The 12,899-nt window shown below is 37.7% G+C and overlaps 1 protein-coding gene across 1 annotated transcript; it reads right to left on the bottom strand.

Moving 5' to 3' along the window:
• Window positions 1-570: 570 nt before the first annotated feature.
• On the bottom strand, window positions 571-12,899 carry tdrd6a (tudor domain containing 6a). Its single transcript, XM_088904598.1, has 7 exons — window positions 6,671-12,899; window positions 5,410-5,525; window positions 4,673-4,762; window positions 3,755-3,815; window positions 3,279-3,367; window positions 2,945-2,999; window positions 571-755 (listed from the first exon to the last, which is right to left on the bottom strand). The coding sequence occupies exons 1-7, from the start codon at window positions 12,897-12,899 to the stop codon at window positions 571-573; spliced, it is 6,825 nt and encodes a 2,274-aa protein (XP_088760724.1).

Raw genomic sequence — 12,899 nt, 5'->3', positions numbered from 1 at the left:
GCAATACACAGCTGACAAATTTAAACATTAAATCAAGCTTTGCAAAAAAACAGACTTATTTTGTACAGAGCTCTGTTCTCATTCTGTACAGAGTATTACATCTTCTATGCTCAGGAAACAACTACTAGACAAGATAGCCTTTTATGTACAAGTTGTACCTTAAGGATATTGAATATTACACTTTAATCACTAATCTAAATGCATGAATATGCTGACTCAAAATGAAAGCCAAGTCCAACATTAACAGTTTACATTAACAGTGTGTCTGACAAAGCATCTCAACTTGGGTGGAAAAAATGCTGAATTATTTTGTCAGTGTAAACTAACTTTCTAATCAGTTTGTATAGAGGTCCCCAAGAAAAACTTTAAAAATATAGCATGTTCCCCAAATTTGCAGATTGACAGGTTTCATTCATTGAATATATATATAGAGAGAGAGAATCTGAGACCAGTGGCAAAATACGGATTTGTGCTTTTGAACATTACAGTTCATTATACCCAACTAAAACCACGGAAAATGAGGTGATATACGTTTCAGGATAGGTTTTAAAGGCTAATTTATAAGAAAATCTACTTTGGATCCAAATCTTCATGTTTTTCTTCATTGTCCACACCCTCTTCCACTATCCGCTCTGACATTTTAAGGGGAAACTCCATTTTCATGTCAAATGTGGTCATTTCATCTGCAGATGTTTCTTCATTGACTTCTAAGTCAGGCTCTCCCACAACGGTCACTTTATCTAGCTCCACATCTTCTGAGAGAAAAACAATCAGAAAAGTCACGTGAGATTTTGTACTCTATTTTTACAGCAAACTAGATCAATGTTTAATATAATTCCATGTCAGATGTTCAAAAATACAAAAGGTCCAATAATAGTTTTATGTTTTCCTAGCATTTTAAAGTTTACCCTTTAAAATTAATCTTACCTCAAGGTTCAAATTGTAGAAATATTACAGCAGTGGTTCTCAGTTTTTGGACCAAGTACCACCCCTGATCAAACCAAAGCATCAAAGTACTACCTACAAGTCATCTCATAGGAACCACAGAAAATCTCAATGATCAACATGAGGATGCACGTGCACATACAATAAAAATAGCACTGAGCACTTGTACCGCATTGTAGTAGTTTTCCGACGCTTGTTAACACTAACAGTGCCGTTTGTCAGGATCAGCAAAAGAGCTAATGTTGGTGCCCCATCGTTGTAGGAATGAGAAACCAAATGATGAGAGCAAAACATGACAATGTATACAGCCAATTCCGTACGAGTTGTGTCCTTTAGCTTCATGGATAATAATACTTTAGGAATAATCAATTACTAAAACCCCCAATTTGTAATGATTTTGAACATGAAGTTTGAGGAGTTAATTGATTAAATCAGCTAGGGATCAATCATCCATTTCAGTGACCAAAATGAGATTGTTCCAATTGTTTAGGAATTGGGTTTTAATGCTGCAAGGCTGTGGCTTTCCGGGACAAGGTTCGGCTCCCCCTTTCATACAAACAAAGGCTTGGTCCAAGCAAACGTTTTAACTGTTACATAGGGAGCAGCAGACTGGCACCCTCCATGTCTATTTACATTATCGGAGATGACATTTTACCTCCAGATGAAGTAAAACGGTTCTCCAAAAACAAAAGAAAGATTTCAATCTCCTATTTTGGTAGGAGGAGCACATTGTTGAGCAGGCAAACAGAAATTGACAAGGTGACAGCTAGAATCCCCAAGCAAAGATTTTTCCAACAGCAGGAATTATGGAAGCAGCTAACTGAAAATAGTGGAGAACATCTTCTCATTACATAATGAGAACTGAGGATGAGTTTACAGTTAATTTTAAAACATTTTAAATGAAAGTCACAATATTCCCAAGTTAAATAACAGGACTATGTCACTTTAGGGTTTATCTTACTGCTTACACTGAAGTCTTCCAAAAAGCAAAAAACAAAAGAAAGAAAAATGTATGCCCTTCTGTAAATAATGTTTGTATTATAGGTCAGGTTGCGGCCAATTACTGATTATGCAGATTGCAGGATCTTTAACATCAGTCATAGTACTCCACCTGTTTAGCCACCACTGGAATTAATATTAGCTTTACTTTACATTTGCAATGCACATTTTGCACCAGGTTACAGACCCAAGATCTGTTACAAAGGTGAGAAGGTCATTTAGCCAATATAGTCTATTTTGTCAGAAGTTAACTGATCCAAGGATCTCATTCAGTTGTTTCTCGAAGAATGCCCAAGTAACAGATTTAAAATGGCTACACAGCTTGCAACAGTTCTCACATACCTCTGGCACAGCAGTGCCTAATTTTCTCAGTTTAAAATCTACTTCCCCATGGTTTCGACTTGTGTCCTCTGCTGATTCTGAATATGTCCACAGGGATAAGTCTTACTGGTGATGCATTGTTACAGTAGTAATCCTGCTCAGTACAACAGGAACCATGGGCTCCGATATTTGATGTACAGTATGTACTTAGCGGCGAAGCCTAGGGTGCAGAGCTACCATCTGTTGGATTATGACCAAAGGGCCTACATTTTGTATCGGCACTCCTTATTCATAACAATAACAGATCAGTAATTCCACTGCTCAATACGGAGAGATATTTCACAGAGGAGGTCCAAAATAAACTCATTCTGAGCAACACTAGAGACAATTAAAAAGCATTAATGACTATACTTCAAATTATGAAAGAATTTAATTGAAAATCAAAATATAAAAGCTGAGCTGCACACTCATATGTTCAAGAGAAAGTAAAAGTTTAAAGCATTACTATAGTTTTCTACATTCAGATGAGCTTCAAAAGTATTTACTGTATACTACCCTGCATACTACCCCACTCCATCTTTGTGGGGAAAGCCCACAAAAATAATACATTTACTCCACTGACCATAAGTTGCAAAGGACATGCATAGGACAACACCATAATATCTATACAAGCACTTACCAGGAACTTCCCCCGATTCAACACCAGCAGTGACTGCCTGAGGGTCACCCTGAACCTTGGATGGAAACATTTTAGTCTATCACTTGTTGCCAGCATAACATTCAGTATAATAATAGCTCAAGACTACAGAATATAATTCCGATATTCAGATAACAATTACTTTGTAAGGAAAGGCGTACATAAGGTATTTATATAATTACAACTTTACTCTTCGAACAGAAAAACTGAAGGAAAGGAAAATTTAAAGAAAATAATTGCTAAAAATATTTAATAAAAGCATATTAAATATTTGTGATGTAAACTAATTTAACCGTTTGCAAGTTTAAAAGGCTACCAATTGTTGTTCTTCAGTGCAGAAAGAAGGTATTGTTGTAGTAGCATCAATTCCACTGTCAATCTTTTCATCATCTTGAAAAGACACATCTAAAATACAAAGAAAATGGCCAAGTTATAGGAATGCATACAATCTTCAGCCTCCTGACCCACAAACAGTAATGTGCTCACCTTCAGATGTAATTCTATTCATAAATAAAAATAGAATAATAAGAGTTTAGATTCTGTGTCCTCCTTTCACACAATTGATAAGCCTTTACAACAAGAGAAAAACCATCTACTTAAATGGAAATCCTAGGTCAGGGGGGTAAAAAAGGGTCACCTTTCAATTGTTACATTTACAACCTTTAAAACAGCTGATTATGCTTGCACACTTAACTGGTTCAATTAAAACATTAAGGTCTGAGATGGAGTGAAAAAAACTCGGCAATCAAGCACCGGAGTTGTTTAATCCCGTCCATCCCGTCACAAGCTTACCTTGTTTGGCAGCATATTCTGAAGAAACGAGATCCACTTCAGCACTTGAAACCTTTACTGGCTGTATATTTAAAAAACAAAAAAGCAACACCCTACTTGATCACATGCAGAAACAAGTTAATGGTAGATTATAAATTAAACTAAGCGGCCTACACATTTTCAATAAATACTCTTTACGGAATAAATATGACCCAAATCACTGCAGCTTCTCAGGATAAACTTTTACATATGCACCTTCCCCAACACCATATGTGTGCATTTAAATAGCATCTATCATAAGATGCATCACATATAGAAATGCAATCATTTCATATGCCACAGTACAGTACCCTCCTGGATGATGCCTGGCAGCCAATATGCACCACCAGCCCCAACTACATTCCAGTGAGACATCCCTTCAGTAACTGAGAGAAATTTAGGAAACCATATTGTCTAAACCCAGAGTGGAATTAGGTTTGGACATCCAGGTTAGCACTCCTACTCATTCAACAATGTTTACAAGATCTTTAATGAGCAAGTAGGCAGAACCTTGGTTTAATGTTTCATCTGAAGGGTGGCATTTCCTACACCAAAGTGATGCTAACTGATATGGAAATTCATCTGCAGAAGTGTGCTGCCTATAGGTCCATTAACAATCAGGTTGAGATCCTTTTGAGAAGTTACTGCAAATAGTTTTTCATATAATCCCACTACATCTGTTCGTGGATTTAAGTACAACTAAATGAACAACTGCATTCTCCCCATGTCAGTGGAAAGTTTTTAAACACCCTATATATAAAAGGGTTAGATTCTATAGAATATAAGTCTTCATTTCTTTTATAACCTTTCAGGTATTGAGTACACCTCTGTTGATCAAATCTGAATCTTGTAAAAACAAGTACAACTTGTAACATTAAAGATCATAAGCTTTCTACCAACCTCAGCATGATGAACTATTCCTTCAGGAATGTTTTTCCAGATATTTTGCAAGTCCACTATAGCTTCTGCATTCGATTCCAAAAGCAACACCTGTATGAAACAATAGTTTTATATTAAGAAAATTTACTACAAATGTTGATGCACAGTCACCGACACCAACTGCTACCAATTAAAAACCATTTGAGGTCTAAACGTGGTTTGGAAACTTCAAGTAAACTAGAAAGAATCCATATTCTTTTAAAAATAAAAAACAGCTTAATATTTCAATTCTTAAGCCTGATAATGAAGAGCTCTCATTTATTTGTATAGGTTTCTTTTAATCCCACATCTTTGCTTAAATCCAAAAATCTTATTTCTAGTACATTCTTCCACGTCAAGTAGTTATTACACATAAAAATAGAATTTATAATTGAATAATGCTTCAATGCTTTTCTGAAATATAATGAAATGCCAAATCAAGTTGCAGATTAACATTAACATGGCAAGACAAAACAAATCTTTTAATAGGGAAGAGCCAGGATTTAGTAGCAAGCAGAAATCACAGATAACCATTTCATAAAGTAGCAAAAGTCTAAAACATCCTCCTTGTTTCAAATATGACTCCCAGAAACTACATAATTCCAGTTTCTAAATTTTCCCACAGTAAAATGAGATTAGGAAACAAAACACTTATCTATTTCAAACATGCATAGACCTTTTAAAGTGCTTCGTTAGTTTTAGTATTTGGGCTTACGTACCTTTATCCGGTCAACATAGATCTTCAGAATTCTTGCTTTGCACCAGGTGTTATACACATAGGACCACACAACACAGTTTGAGCCAAGAGAAAATTCTCCTTCCACTTGACTAAAACCTAGAAATGAATGATTAAAACCACTTCAAATTAAGTCCTAAATACAAGTACCATACAGGAAACAAAGTGCTTAGAGTTGTTCTGCACAACCACCTTTGTTTTTAAGAACAATATACTAAGTTGAAAAATGTAATCAATGTTACACTTTCTAAACAAATTTGTGGAAAATGCAATGAAGTTAAGTTCTGGTAGTCTTAAATGTCATCACAACAAACGAACAGAATATCCAAATGTAAAATCATAACTGTGTTCTGCTCCAATCAAGTGGCACTGGAAGGACTACACCTCACTGCAGGACACTAGGTAGGAAAGCACTAGTCTTTTATCCTCACAGCAACCATTACAAAAATCATGACTAAAACGCATAAGAATTCAATCCCTCAAAAAAAAAATAAGCCTACCCATACATCTTGCTGGATTTTTGCAGACTCCTATAGGGGAGACTTAAAACATGTTTTGCAAAATTTATAACTTAGTCCATAAATTTCACATTTATTATTCTTAACCATGACATAAAGGGTTGGGCTGAGATAAATTCAGAAAAAAAATCAAAATAGTGTTAATAATGTTAATTTTTCAGAGGAGTTAGGTATTCCTAGTATTTCTTTTCTTGAAAGCTCTATATGAGCGATTTCTTAAGTTGAATCTCAGGTTTCCAATTTCTTTTCAACCCTACCAGAGATGCAGCTGAGCATTTATTATTTTTCCCAACTACATCACAAGGTACACTCATTTCTATCATCATTTACCACAAATTTCTGCTGTTAAACGTTGACAGATTTTGCAAAGACAGCTGCTGCAAGGAGAAAATGCAGAGCTGCTTTCTGGTAAAGAAGACTGCATAGCAGAAATGCTTTCTAATTTTCAACATGGAAATAACCTCTACTTGTTCCTTTGAAGACAATAATTCACTGGACCCAACACCTCTTTTTTCCCCAGTAAAATCTATGATGGTTGGCTAATAAACAGCCCCTCTTCTGAAGGAATTAAATGACCATATTTGCCCCCTTTATGATCAACATTAACCCCTGTTTATAATGAGAAGTTTTTATATTGGCTTTAAGGATGATGTATAAACCTTCTGCTTTTGGAAAAACACATACTGCAGCTTAACATTAAGCTTTTAGTGGGACCTTTTGACTAACCTGGTTCAGTTCTTGGCTCCACATTTTGCACCCTGTGGACCTCCATCTCCGTGGGGAAATCTTCTGCCTCTTTCAAATCAGTAGGGTTTGTAGACAAGGGGTCTGTTTGACATTGTTTGAAAACCTCCTCATAGATGTCACTGCCCTCTAACTGTTCATCAAAGCAAAGATCTTCTTGGGAATCCAAAAGCTCATCAAAGCTTTCATCAGCTGGTTCACCCAGCTTATAACTTGGGCATTCCGTAAGGGAGGATGTGCTCAAGGTTTCCAAGGGCTTGTGATTTTGATTTTCTGCATAGAATGTTTTAACATCTTCTACAAGTTCTATGCTGCAAGCAGCCATTGCCAAATCTTTAAAATCTCCAAGACCTAATTTAGCTGCTTTTTCCCGTCCATTTTCTTCTTGTGAAGATGGTACTCCTGCATTATGTTGATCCAAGCCTTCCGTAAGGTTATCTGGATTGTTTTCTAGTGGATAGTTATATGGAAGATCTTGCACAGGTTTGTTTACAATGAGGGTTCCATTTTCAGACAATTCTACAGTTGGGTCACACAAGGCAACAAGCTTAAGGTCTGCATCTGCGTCCACATCGCACACCATCTCCTCTGTTTTCAAACAAGCGTTATCAGTTGCATCCTCCACCATGTTTGTAAATACTTCATTTTTTTCTTCATTACTTTCTTTAAGCAGACATTGACCTCTTTCAGGTTCACCATTTGTTGAAGTCGGTGTTCTAAATTCAAGCCCTTCATCAAAAACAGTCTCTTGGTGTCCCGATGCAGAAATTTGCCATGCAAGTTCAACACATTTTTCTTCACCACTTTCAAGATTTTGTTCATACTGAAAATTAAGCTGAACGTTTGGTTGTTGCAAGGCTCCTTCAGTGACTTCTTCCACTTCTTGCAATTCAGTTATGACTTCTGTTTTATATTTTAAATAGTATTCATCAGGAATATTAGTAGGACTTGTACTCTGCTCAGCATTCATTTCAACCTCTCCCTGAAGACTTAAAAAATCCGTCACAGTTCTCTGGACTGCTAACTTGAGTTCAATGACATCTTCATGTTGAAGTATTTCAGTTGACTCCAATTGTGGGAGCTCCTGTTCCAAGTCCACCATTTCATCATCACTACCAGCAACAAAGCCTTTCCAGTAATTCCTCATCACATCAGTTATTAATTGCCCATTGCACTGAACTTTAACATTAAATAAAGAAGGTTCATCAATTTCAGGCTTTTCACACTTCAAAATGGTGACTTCCAGAGGCTGATCTGCAAGAAGTTCATAGAATTTATCTATGGCACCAATATCCCAAGAACCACAAGAATGATCAAAGCCTTCCAACAAGCATAAAAACGCTTGTGTAGGAATTTCCAGTAGCTCAGAAGGTACAGGTCTTACTGAATCATGGTCTACTTCAACTTCATTTCCATAATCCACAAACCGTATAGAGAGGACATCTTGGGTTTTCGATTTCACTTCAGCACGATACCAATGCTCATCGTCTTTAAACAGTGCAAGACATGGGCTTCCAGGAAAGAGATCCTCTATAAATTTAGCACTTGCATCCACAGAGTTTCCCGTTTCATCAGCTAATTCAGCGATAATTTGAAGGCTATCTGAATCTGCAAACTGACACCAGAAGTATTCAGGGCTTACCAGAGAAGATGCATAGACCTCTAATGTCTGCCCCTCTGAAATGTCACAACTTTTATACCGTGATGGCAATATTTCTGCGCTGGGATCATCTGCTGGCTTTCTGGGAAGAAAAGACTTTCCCGAAATGGTCCCTCTTGAAGGCTTCGGTTGGCTATCAGGATCCTTTAAAACACCACTACCCCAACTCACTGCAGAACAATGCTCCATTAAATAATCTGCTAACAAGGTACTCTGGTCCTGAAGAGAGACCTCCCAAAGTGATCCTGACTGCTTTATGAAATTACAAGTTAATTTTTTACCTCCTTCACTTTCACCAATAGCTTCTTTGAAGTGCATCAAAGCTATCTGTGGCCACTCTGATTCGCAACTAGCACTTTGCACTCCACTTAGCAAGCAGTGAACACTGAGCCTAGGGACTTTCAAGAAGGATTTATCAAGCCAACGGATATTTGAAGAAGAAATGGTTGCCGTGTTGCCAAAATCTATAAATTCTACATCCAGTGTGCCATTTCCATATGTATTTTTTACAACTGCACGATACCAAGAATTATCATCAGGAAATTCCGCGCACACTAAATCATCTGGTTGCAGTTTGTCAATATCAACACGTGAAATGGCTGGCAGATCTCGGTTTAGTTTTTCTACAATCAAATATATTTCCTCTTCCTCTTTTGTCAACTGGACAAAGAAGCTAGAAGGGCTACTGGAATGTGACACATATACTTCACATACCAGGCCAGGTTTTATACATTTTGAAGGAAGGTCCTGAAGCTTAGGTATAGGCAAAGATTTAATATTTTGTACAACATTTTCTCTTGAACCAAAAGGTGCATGAGAGTCCTTTCCATGTTTACCTTTACTTTCCACAGATTCCACAGGAGGGGCATTACTGCACTCCAATGTCAATGGACAAATCTGGTCCTTATGTTTGTTTTCAGACGTTCCATCATTTATTTCAGATGCCCACTGAACAGCAACACTACAGAACTGTTTAACTTTATTTTGCTGCTCTTGCTGGATGCCCTCATCACGGGACTGAGAACGTATAACTTTTGCACTTCCACTATTATCACTGCTCATCTGTTGCATTGATCTAACTTCACAGGTATCCCTAGTCTTGATGGTTCTTGAATTCTTGGAGAATGAATCTGCTCTCTTTCTTAAACTGGTACCATGTACTTCCAAAGAAATGTTTTCTTTAGTGGAAGTCTCTCCAGGAAATGTTTCTTTAAGCTTTGAAGTCAGTTGCATTTTTCCATCATAGAGGTCAACCATGAGTTTTCCACATGGCTCTTTTGACACTACTACAGCTCTGAAACTATTGCCAATGACAACATTCTCAAACCAGACATTAACATAAGCTGGTACATCTGCTGCAATATCTGAAAGGCCACATGCAACAGCTTGGACTGGGACAGACATAAGTTCACTAGCTTCAATAGGAATTGGAAGTAGGTCAGATTTGTCTACTTCTTGTGTATCACCGTAATCAACAAAATACACCTGTATTGTTGGGATGTAAGATTTAATCTGTCCTCTGTACCATTTTCCATCACTGTACTTTGCAAAGCACACTGTGCCAAATGTTTGGGGACAACCTGTGCACTCCAACTGTTGACATAGATAGTTTACTTTTTCCGCCAGCTGCTCCACTATGTCAAAATTTTTTCCAAGATGACAATAAAAATTGCCAACAGTTTTCACATATGTAACAAAGACTTCCTCTTCGCCTCCAATTTTAATATCATGTGAAGAATAGTAATAGGTATCTAGATGGAATGGTGGCTGGGGGGCTTTTTTCAGAGGTGCACGCTGGGCTAAACCCTTCTGAACTAGCAAGCTGCAAACACTCTGAAATGGTGTTTCAAGATCTACCACGTTGAATACCACTTTGCTGGAATCATACATAACTGCATAAATGGTACATTTCAAATCCAAACCAGTAGAGTCTGCAATATCTACAAAGTCCTGAAACCCAGATTTTGCAGCATCACTCCAATTCAAAGGATCATGGCCAAAAGCTTGAATCAAGTTGTACAAACTGCATCGAAAAGCCTGGCCTTCCATCTGAAGAAACAATGGATTTATAGCTCGTAGGTCTTTTATGAAAACCCTCTCCATTTTGCCATAATCTATGTACAAAACATCAACTTCTAGTGAAGAATGTTTTTTGATTACTAATGCTCTGTACCATAATCCATTTTCAGGGCACCGAGCTATACAGGCAGTTTCGGATGGCTGGTAAAGTTCGGGAGAAGTAGAACAGTGACTCTGAATGTCTCGCATCATTAAATTAAGACTTGATAGATTTTTGTAAATCTGGCACCAAAAATCATTTGGACTTTCAATATGTGATACTTTTACCCCTACAGAACTTCCAATTGGAAAAAGGTGTTCTTTGAAGACAGGCTTAGTTTCAGAACCTACTGCAGGAATGCTGCTGGACAAAGGACAAGAATAGTCTTTTGCTGCATCCAAATGTGAATTCTTCTCTGTTGAACTTTGCACTTTGGGTCCAGGAAGAGGCACCCTTCCTTGTTTGGAGACAGGTTTCTTAAAATCCCAACACTCAGCATAACCAGCACTGCACAGTAATTTATTTATACTTTGCTCTCCATCAGCTAATGCAGATGTTAAATGGACAGCATATCTGTCTGGGAGTTTTGCTGACACACAGACTTCAAGTACCTTATCTGCAACTGCTTTTGTAAAGAAAATAATTGCATTTCGACTCCATTTATCGTCCTTAGGATAAATGCCAGACAGGCAACACTTCAGTGCTAAAGCAGGTAGCTCCTGGTATTTTGAAGGAAGAACTTTAAGGTTGTGCCAATCCACAATTTCTGTGTTTCCATAATCCACAAAATAGACCTTCACCTGCTGTCCAAGGACTTCATTAACAACAGCCCTATAAAATGAACTGTCCTTTGACTTGGCAACACAGTAAAGTCCAACTGTAGGAGTTCTGACAATCCCTTCCATTTCAGGTGCATTGTCATAAAGGTTACTAATGCTGTTCATCAGTTGGTCAAATTCAACACTATACTCATGTTTACGAATCCAGAATTCAGAGGGGTCAACTACAAATTCTACAACTGCTTCACAAGAAGCATTTACTTTCAATTTTCCTGCTGCTGACTTTGCCTGTCTTCCTTCTACAAGAGTTTTGGGGACTAGACAATCAACTTGACCTCTTTTTCCCAATGATGCTAGAGATTTTGGAGATACTGTTTTACAAATGGCATATTCACCAGGTGATTTCTGCACTTCTAACAAACACTTCTCTCTCATTCCAAACAAGTTATTTATATTCACGTTTTCATCTCCATAGAGGGTCACATAATAGACACCTTCTGAATAGTTCTGATATTCAAATTTTGCAATCACAACCTGGTTGAGAAGTAAGGATTTCAGATATTTAACCTGAGAAGTTGACCATCCAGCACCTTGATCACTTATGCCCAGCATTGAACACGCATAAGTAACAACAGGCATTCTGAAGAACTCGGGGGCTAATGACCTGAGGCTACCAATAGGAACACATTCTTTCATCCCATAATCTACATGCAACACCTCCACAACATTCTTGCACGGAAAGACTTGCTGCAATACTGACCGATACCATTTGCCATCGCTGCCTCTTGCAGCACAAGCAGAGCCTAATGCTTCAGATTTGATCTTCCCTATACCTGATCTCCCTTCATAATGCTGTGTTATCTGCTTCGTCATTCTCTTTAACTCTTGAGAAAAAACTCTCAGCTGGCAAAAAAAACGTGAAGGATGCACTAACTCTGTAATGATAACAGTCTCCACTGTTTCTGCTTGGATTTGTGGATAGAAGTAAACCTGTGTGCTTTGAATAAGCTCCGCTCTGTGGGGAGCAGTGCTCTCTGTTTGGTCTTTTCCTTTATCAGATGAAAACAGCTTATTTTCTGGGATGGCAACTGCCCCAGTAAGCGACTTCAATGATCTTTCAACAAAGAATTTAAACATTTCACTGGACAACTTCTTGGCAAATCCCATTTCATACATCTGTTTGGATATACTAGGGATGTCAAGGAGGAAAGTTCTATGGGGTATCAGCACATCTTGGACATATCCTTCAAATCTTCTACCACGCAGAGAGCTAAGAAACTCTAAAGCCACTGGAGACCATTTATTCTCTGGTGAAAGAGGTAAAATATTTGCAAGAACACAGAATTCCACCTCAGGTGGCAAGAGAAATAAGTCTTTTTGACCCCAAGCCAAATTATAAAAATTAACAGCAAGTGTCTTCCCTTCATCAATAAGGAACACATCATAATCTTTCCCATGTCTGGAGACTATTCTAGCTCTGTACCATGTTTCAAGTATTTGTACCAAACACAGATCTCCAGGATTTCCTTCTACTCCACTAAACCTTTCCTTCGGAAACTGAATGTCTGCTCTCATTCGCTGATATTCTAACTTACTTTCTTGATCAAAACTACCCCATAGCTCCACCAAAACACAAAGTGGGTTTAGATTGACCCTTGTAATATGAACAGTAATGTTTGAGCCAGGTGTTGGAAGTCCAGGAATTGAATACAT

Source organism: Atractosteus spatula, chromosome 2 (assembly GCF_055471065.1).
Source record: "Atractosteus spatula isolate fAtrSpa1 chromosome 2, fAtrSpa1.hap1, whole genome shotgun sequence".
NCBI classification, from domain to species: domain Eukaryota; kingdom Metazoa; phylum Chordata; class Actinopteri; order Semionotiformes; family Lepisosteidae; genus Atractosteus; species Atractosteus spatula.
The sequence above is the reverse complement of the archived record's forward strand: the minus strand, read 5'-3'. Positions and strand labels throughout refer to the sequence as shown.